Source organism: Populus euphratica, unplaced genomic scaffold, assembly GCF_000495115.2.
Source record: "Populus euphratica unplaced genomic scaffold, PopEup_1.0 scaffold2.1, whole genome shotgun sequence".
NCBI classification, from domain to species: domain Eukaryota; kingdom Viridiplantae; phylum Streptophyta; class Magnoliopsida; order Malpighiales; family Salicaceae; genus Populus; species Populus euphratica.
The window spans coordinates 7,523,830-7,533,097 of record NW_011499846.1 but is presented as its reverse complement, the minus strand read 5'-3'; the positions used below and the strand labels follow the sequence as shown (position 1 = coordinate 7,533,097).

General features: G+C 31.4%; 2 protein-coding genes across 2 annotated transcripts; one reads left to right on the top strand and one right to left on the bottom strand.

The window, feature by feature from the left end:
* Positions 1–491: 491 nt before the first annotated feature.
* Positions 492–1,817, top strand: LOC105137230 (ocs element-binding factor 1-like). Its single transcript, XM_011042914.1, has one exon. It carries the CDS (start codon positions 1,143–1,145, stop codon positions 1,560–1,562), a length of 420 nt encoding a protein of 139 aa, XP_011041216.1. The 5' UTR covers positions 492–1,142; the 3' UTR covers positions 1,563–1,817.
* A 2,903-nt stretch (positions 1,818–4,720) lies between these two features.
* Positions 4,721–5,314, bottom strand: LOC105137223 (calvin cycle protein CP12-2, chloroplastic). Its single transcript, XM_011042904.1, has one exon. It carries the CDS (start codon positions 5,230–5,232, stop codon positions 4,852–4,854), a length of 381 nt encoding a protein of 126 aa, XP_011041206.1. The 5' UTR covers positions 5,233–5,314; the 3' UTR covers positions 4,721–4,851.
* Between the last annotated feature and the right edge of the window lie 3,954 nt (positions 5,315–9,268).

Sequence of the window (9,268 nt, the reverse complement as noted above, 5' to 3'; positions counted from 1 at the left end):
CATTGGGTTTATAACTCCTTTCGCCAGCCGTTCAGGAACTCTTCATTGAAAAAGACCGACAAATCTCAAGAGTACAGGAAGCTTCGGCTTACACCTCGACGCGGCAAGAGAAGAATAATTGTAGCACCCAAGGACTTGGCCTGGTGGCAGGAGTGTCGCTCCTTCTGCTGTTATGGGTTCGAGTCCTGACGTTGCATGCTTGTCAGTCTTGCATTGTTTTATTTATCTATTGAGTTTATAGGGTATTCAGTGGGTTGTAAGGATTAATCGTAGTGCGCGCAAGCTAGCCCGAATACTCCACATAAATAAAAAAAAATAAAATAATCGTAATAGTTTCTTTCATGAAAAAAAAACAAAAAGGAAAAAATAATGGTTAGGTTGGCTTGTAGTTTCCTCCATGAAAAAAAAAATACAAAAAGGAAAAAACAATGGTTAGATTGGCTTCCAAGCACAGCTGGCGTCATCCTGCACGCCAGCAATTATACCGGTGCCCCTCATAACTCTCTAGATAATTTAATAGCCCCACTGTTTTTTTTTTTTTTTTTTAAAAAAAAAGAATTAAAAGTATTTCTCCGCCCCGGCTACATCGAACCCTACCTTTTCTATAAAATCCGCAGCCAACAACGGTGTTAGCCTTCCTTTCTCTTCGCCTGTATGTTGGTGCATGCACCAATTCTAACGTTTCTGTCCTCCCAATACTCTCCTTCTCTTCGTTTCTTTAGCGTGTCGCAAGCCAAGTCTTCCCTTTTCAGTCTCTCTCTCTATTATCTGTCTTCAGATCTAGAGTTTCGGATCCGAGTTTTGGGTTACTTCTTCTTCTTCTTCTTCTGTTTTCTTTCTTGATAATCTAGGTATCGAATATTAGGGTTCTTTAAGAAGTACCAATGTTTTTAGAATTTTTATGACTTACTCTATCCTCATGCGACGAATTCGAATTCTCCACTCTTTCTCGGTTGTGTTTCTCTACTGGTTCTATGTGTTCTCATGAGTTAAATTAAATCAAATATCTCTGCTAATCCTGTTTGCTTTTTAGATCTTGATCCCTGATTCTTCATCTAATCTAATTACAACCGAAGGTATTGAATTTATTTGATTAAACTAGTGATAATTTTATCGAAGAATCTAGAAATTGTAAAAAAAAAATGTCTGCAAGGCAAGCAGCGAGCTCAGGATCGGACAACGATCCACGATATGCGAACGTCGATGAGAGGAAAAGGAAGAGGATGATATCCAACAGGGATTCTGCGAGGCGGTCTAGGATGAGGAAGCAGAAACAAATGGAGGATTTGGTTAATGAAGTGAGCAAATTGCAGAACGAGAACAATCAATTGATGCAGGGTATCAATGTTGCCCAACAACGCTACTTGGAGATGGAATCAGCCAACAATGTTCTGAGGGCTCAAGCTATGGAATTGACTGAGAGGCTGCGGTCGTTGAACTCTGTGCTGCAGATTGTGGAGGATGTTAGCGGACTCCCCGTGGAGATACCTGAAATACCTGATCCTTTGTTCAAGCCGTGGGCATCTCCCGTGTTCAGTACAGCCTATTATGACATCTGCTGATTTTTTTCAGCATTGATGAATGTGAGCTTGTTCGGTGCTTTGCTGGGAGATTGTGTTTCTTGCTGGGCTCTTGTTTTTGTCAATCTGGGTCTTTATATTATGTAGTTTAGGTCGCAGGTTGATGCTGGGATTGCGTGGATGTGTTTTGATGGGGGTGTGGTTTGGTCGGAGTTGTGATGTTACGTGTCCTGTTTGAATTTCTATCTGCGTTTTTGACGAGTCAGTTTCCAATCCGTGGCGTTTTCTTCACTGCTATATCTCTGTGCAATTTAATTTCAATGTGATCGCGGAGTTGTGTGTATTTATGTTAAAACCGTGTTTCGTGTTGAATTTTTTATTTTTTAAAAAATATTATTTAAAAAAACAACTATCATATTAATTCATTAATATGAAAGTAATTTTTTCGTTTAAATAACACAGTTTAATAATATTATATTTTAAAAATATGATTTAATAAAACTATATTATTTATGGTTTAACTGGTTGTTCGGTTGTGAAAAAATAAAAATAAAATATTAAAATTATCAAAATCAAGATGCGGTTGTGAAAAAAAAATAAAAAAATATTAAAATTATCAAAATCAAGATGTCTAGTAAAATTTTTAATATCTAAAAATGTAATAGTCTATATAATTATGTCGTGGTTATAATATATTATTTTGTTAGTTTGTTCTCAATCAATTCCAGACCTTTTCCTAAACTTGTTTCAATATTCTCTCTTTTTATGCATGAGTATATCATAATTAAAAAAAAATCTACCTCAAACTATAATATATATATATATATATATTACTTATTATTTTGTTAACAATATTTTTTTAAGATTTTAATTAGATTTTATTTTTTATTCTATAAATTCGACAAATATTTATATTTTGACTTATAAAATATATTTTAAAAAAATTATAAAATTATAATTTTTATGTGAAATAATTAATTGATTAATATAACTAGATCCAATTAGTTAATCAATTGAAGTAGAAGATTAGAATTTGATCATATCATGTTTTTTAAGTATAATATAATAAAATTGTATTATTTCATCAAATTTTTTTGAAATGGTGATATTACGCAAAATTTTCATGCTTATTGTCCTAAATTTATATTAAATAAAATCGCAAAGTCTCCCCTCCTGCACTTTGATTGCCACACGCATGGAAGGAGTTGTGACTCGATTGCCTGGATGATGAATTATTACCGGTTTATCATTGTTGTTGGCTGCTTATTAGTAAAAGTAATTCAATTAGTTAGGGTTGTTTGGGATTGTAATAATAGGGGTGTTTTAAATTATTATTTTTATTTAGAATTATATTAAAATAAGTTTTTTTAAAATTATCTTTGATATCAATATTTTACAATGATCTAAAAATATAAAAAAATATTTATTTTAAACCAAAAAAAAATCAAAGTATCTCGTTCACAAATACTTATTCGACGTGAATTAGTGGGTTTTAATGCTTATATATATATATATGATGCAAGTTGCACTGTCTGCTTACTTGCAAGGATAATTGCTCCCATTGCACCTCATCCTCTAATCAATGGAAGAGAAGAAAATGGTGTTTGTGTACGAGAACTTATAGTTTTCTCATTCCTGCATCGGAGATTAAATTTGTTACGTTTACTTATAGATGGCATCTAAGCACTTTGCACCTAGTTTCCGAGTGATTTTTCTTAGGCTTGGGATGGAAGGTACAGATCAAGTCGAATGATTTTGCATGGGGTTCATCGTCTAAGAATGCGTTTGTTCACGAGGTGCGTCGTAAACAAACATAGCCTAAGTGAAGCAGGAGCGTATGATCACTTGCAGCACCGGATAGGTGGTGAGGCATATTTCTTATGGTGGGTACTGCGTGTCTGTTTTGGGAAGTTGAAGGTTCATGGAAATAACTGGAAAACTATGTGCTGTCAAGAAGCTGTGCAAATTGGACTTTCTAGTTGATGTTCGGTGTTTACCCGCCTCGTGAATCCCGGGGAACAATGCAGTTTTCATTGCTATTTTCTATTTTAGGTGTTAGGGATGAGTAGAATCATTAGATTCGTTCCCAATACTGAAGCTTCCGGGAAGATGAACTGCCATACAGAAGCATGCGAGCTCAATCAGAAATCCAATATGCAAATCTTCTTTGACTAGTAGGCGAGGAAGCAATGAATAGTTGCGTGAGCAGCCATGATTCTTGCTGCAGGGCATCTAGAGTGTTCTCAATACCACTTTGAGACGCTTGCTTTATGTTGTTGTTCTCATCTATTCTAAAAATAATTTTGCCTAATCTGACAAGCAATATGTCTACGATGAAATAAAAATTTAATTGGTGAGACCCGTCGCTGGTATATATATTCCTTTCTTATTTTTCACCCGAGAGCCTACCCTCCTGCTAAAGTACTCGTAATCTATTCGGTAGTTTTTGTTTTTTCGGTGTTTTTTAAAATACGTTGACCTTGATGTTCTTCGTAATGTTGTTGATTCTAGCAAAATCATAAATCCCCACTGCATCGTACTGTCATACTGTCTTCTTAGGAACAAAAGTTAGATTTTATTAGGGGTATAGATTTTATTTATATGTTATTTGATACAATAATAATAAAGATTATTTTTTAAAATATTTTTTATTTAAAAATAATTTAAAATAATATTTTTTATCATTTAAAATTTATTTTGAATATCAGTATATCAAAACAGTAAAAAAATATAAACAAATTAATATAAAATATAAAATATTAAAAAACAACCAAATTGTAATTCAATCTGCACCAAACAATCTCTTAATACATGATAATGGAATCAGACTGTTAATTTTATTGTTGGTCATTTAGCCATTGCTCTCTTCTATCGTGGTTAGCCTGGATTGTGCACAAGGATATCCTTGACCAGGCTTAATTTAACGTAATTGGTAGGTAGCGGACAAACACAAGGTGGTTAATTCTATCCTAGGTCCTGCAGTATCTGAAGAAAAATGGAGGATATTGCTTGAGGAGATGTATTCTGAGGGATGGCCCAGTAATAGAAAAAAATAGATAATTGTATTGTACTCGTAAACTTTTCCAGGACGTAGGTTACAAGAGCTAACGGTGTAGTTCATTGCATTCAGGCTTCAGCTACACGAGTAAAAAATATATTGGCTTTTTTAGACCCTTTTTTTTGGAAAAATAAAGACGAAATGGCCAGTAATTAACACTAATAATTAACCACCAAATTTATGATATCCACCATCTCCATTGTTACATAAACCAGTATTAAGGATCCAAATTTAATAAATATCTAAGAAAAGATGCACCAAGTAAAAACCATTTCAATCCTCGTAAGTGCGGCATTCATCTGTCTCTGGGTTGTCCTTGCAGTACTCTTCCAAAGGATCGGACCCTTTCTTCTTGTCCTTGGCATGGCTAGCAGCCGCACTCAACTCCTCCACTTCATCCCATGCAGCTGCGCATTCTCCACTAGCTGTATCACCGGAGCACGCCTCCTCTGCTTCTTTTATGCTCTTTTCCACCTTCTCTGATATTCCCTCAGGGGCTGCTCTCACGGGTCGGAGTTGCACGCGCCCGGACCACAGTTGGTAGCTCCTCCTCCGTTGTTGGTTTAACTTGATGAGGGGTTGAGCTTTTGGGGTGTCTGTTGCCTTAGCTAAGACTCTAGGGGTCGAGAGGTTAAGACCAGCTATTGTTGCCATTCTAGTTTTGTGTTAAGTTTGCTGCTGTGGTCCGGCACAGTGGAGATAAAATTGATATCGTAGAGGGAAGGTGACCTTGAGGAGCTTGCTATATAATTGGAACACGAAACATCATTTGAACACAGATTTCTTATCAGGTGACAACCAATTGCACGCTTCCACGTCAGACTGGGGCTCGAGATATTTTAAAGAAATATCACTTTGTCCTGACTTTCACTGCATGCAAAAATAGCTGTATTTATTTTTGCGGTTTTAATTGTTTTTTTATATATTTTAATATCATTTTATATGCTTGTGTTAAAAATAAATTTTAAAAAATAAATAATATATATATATATACATTTTCTAATACAAATTCAAACACTGTATATATATATATATAAACATTTTCTAATACAAATTCAAACACTGTTATTCTCTAAACAGTTAAACTAGATTTTTATCAAATTATATTTCAATGAAAACACAGCAAAATGGTATTTCAAATTTCATTATTAATTTTGAATTTAGATGGATTGGATTAAAAAACAAAGTTATATTATTATGATTTTTATGACAAATAAAATCATATCAATTTATTTTAAATTTAATAGTTACAGTAAGATATTATAAAAATATACAATATAGAGGAATAATTTGTAGTTAATAGTTAGGTGTGTGAGTGAATGCAATATTTTTTACTTTTAAAATATTTTTGATAATAAATTTTAAATTTTAGAATATCTAAAAATAAAAATAATTATTATTGTAATTTTAAAATACAATTCAAGTGTCTATATGGGACAATTCCTTAGTTACAGGATGGTAGAGTTAACTTGGACCGATTTGACTTAACTTAAACATAAAAATTATTATTGTTATAATTCAAATTCCAACTTATAATCAATTTGGGTAAGGTCGTAACTAGGGGTTGGGTTGATCGTTGACTAAAAAAATATAAAAATAAAATTAATTATTATTATAATTTTAAAATTTTATTTTGGAATTAACCTAAATCACACATCGAGATAATCGACCTGGGTCAATATATAGATAGAAATTATTATTATTATTGTAGTTTTAGAAAATGACTGTGGAGTCGACTAGGAGCAAAGCTCGAGTGATGGGTTAAAAGGGTTAATTCATGTTGACTTGAGTTAATGTATGAATAAAAATAATTATAATTATGGTTTTAAAACCTGATGTGGGAGTCAACTATAGATAGGGCCTGAGTAATAAATTAGAAGAGTCAACCTAGATTGATCAATTTTTCAAAAAAATAAATAAATCAAAGTAGTTTTATTTTGATAAAAATATAAATTAAAAATTAATGGGTTTTTGACTAATTTTTATCACGAGTTCACCTAATCGCAAGTTGATCTGGGTTTTTGATTAGATTAGGTTAAATCAATTATTTATTTATTTATTTTAATTCCTAACCAATTTTATTTTCAAGTCAATCTAGATCAATTCAGCTTTATAATTATAATTATTATAATATAATTAATTTTATATAATATAAACTAAAATAAAAAATATATAATTTTTATTTTTTTAACATCCAAGTTTGACACTGATAGAAGAAAATTAACTTTTAAATATTTTATGAACCGAAACCGACCCAACTTCTAAAATTTTATAAATTATCAACCCAATTCATACAATTATTTTTGGATCCGAGCAGGTTGTATATAACAGGTTAGATGAGATTTCTTGTGGATATTACAAATATTTACAGGATCGGGTATGTAAAATACCTGATTATTTGATGATGCTAAAAAAAATGCACTCATTAAAACTGGATAAATTCCTTTTTCATATATATTTGAATTACTTGGCAGGTCTGTATAGCTATTGTCCACAATCTGCACAACGATAGAGCAAAAGTAATCCAGGGGCAAAAGAAAAGGAATGACTATATGAAATAAAATATGAAGCTAGTAACTACAGTTCCATGTCCATGAAACGGAACAAGATTCTCCACTTTCTTATTAATGTTTTTAGCTAGTCATTGGTAAATAAATAAAATGTTTTAGAATTCCCAACACAAACATAAAAAATTACACTTTAGACGACACCAGTATAAAGTTTATAATAATGCTTTAACGCAACTCAAATTTTATTTTTGTAATTAAAAAATACATGTAAGATCAAAATGCAAGCGAAATAAAAGAATAATTTAACAAAAAATTATTAATTCTTATACAAAACTTTTATCATTTAATTCAAGTGGCATGCAATATTTAAAATCAATTGAACCAAATCGATTTAAAAATAAAAAAATATTTAATCTAATTTAATTTTGATTTTAAAAAATTAAAATGATTAAATCAAATTAAAATTAATATAGCTTCACCTAATTTAAATAAGAAAAAAATAACATAAATAAACAACTTATGCTAGTACTAAATCATTTTTTCCCTTTGGTCCCCCCTCTTCTTGCCCTCTCTCTCCTGTTCTTCTATGTGATTCACAAATCACAAGTAACTTCAACTTATTTTTTTTTTAGTTTTGGATTGTTATTTTTATATTTTGAAAATTTATTTTTATTTTAAATAAATAATATTTTATATTTTCATATCATTTTAATATACTAATATCAAAAATATTTTTTTAAATAAAAAATATTATTTTAATTTATTTTTAAATAACTACATTCACAGACACCACCAACCGTCAGCCGCATCTCCCCACCCCTGCCCTCGTTCTCCCCTCTTCTGTTCTCCTCTTAACCCTTCCTTACTATATGACCAGAGCTTCTGAAGGTGGCTGGTTCATGAATGGTGATCACACTTTTTCTTTTTTCTTTTTTAAATTTCCAATTTAGCTGTTCCTTTTGGAGTATAAAAGGTTGATTATTTTGAAGTTTTTTTACTAGTTTTTACCATTACAGATCGAGATGGAAACAAGGTTATGGTGAAGCATTTCTAGATTATATTGTTTTTTATTCAAATGACAATGGTGATGTAAGGAAAAAAAAAGGGGACAAGAAGGAAACATGGGATATGCTTTGCAATTTGGATTGATCATCGTAAGTGGAACTCTCTCCTCTCCTCTTTGTTTTTGTCATTCACAATCAATTTATTCAGAAAATCATTTGTTATAGATATCTTTTGGACACTTCAGACTGAATAATTTGGTTTTGCTCCACAATTTATTAAATGCCTAGACACTCGGCCTCAAAGGCAAGACTCCCAAGTATTATATTTCATAATCTGTTTCAAATCATTTGGAAAATGGGCTTGAGCTGTTTGGGGATTCTTGTTTGCAGTGGGATGCAAATTACAAAAGCGCTCAAGCTGCAGATGGAGGTGCAAAAGGGTCTCTACATGAGCAATTGAAGGCATGTTTTCCTTGCCATTTGGCATCCAATTAATTTGCTCATTATCATTTTGTTGTTCTCTCTCACCAGTATGGTCTTTTATCACCAACCTGGGTTCTTAAACTCCTGTATAAATGAGGAAAAAGAAACAACACAAGTCGGTAGATGTTTTTGGAACGTGAAAATCATAGCAACAAAAGCAATGAAAGGCCATGTAAGTTTTTAGTGCGGTTTCTAGTGACATAACACCTTGATGGAGATTGTAATAGTAATTTGTAGAGGATGAAAAATATATTTTACTTTTAAATATCCATGGCATTAGTTCTAATTTGAATGTTTGCTTGAAGTTACTAAGGGTTTAAAAAGTTTGAACTTTCGATCATTGGTGATACCAATTTTTGGATTTTTTTTTAACTTTTACTTGTCAGAATAAATTATAATTCAATCTAATTAAAACATAATTTAAACAGAAATTATAAAGAGACCAAAGTAAAATGACAAATTTTGCAGTCAACTGCCATAAATTAGGTTAATAAAGAGATTTTAAGAGTTTGGTAACAATTATTTTTTAAAATATATTTTGTTTATTAATAAATTAAAATAATATTTTTTATTTTTTAAAATTAATTTAACTTTTATCCAATAAAAAATTGTTTTTTTTACAAGCAATGTTTGGAACAACTTTCTAGACTCGTTGTGAATCAAACACCAAGTTAAAAAAAGAACATGCTTGTA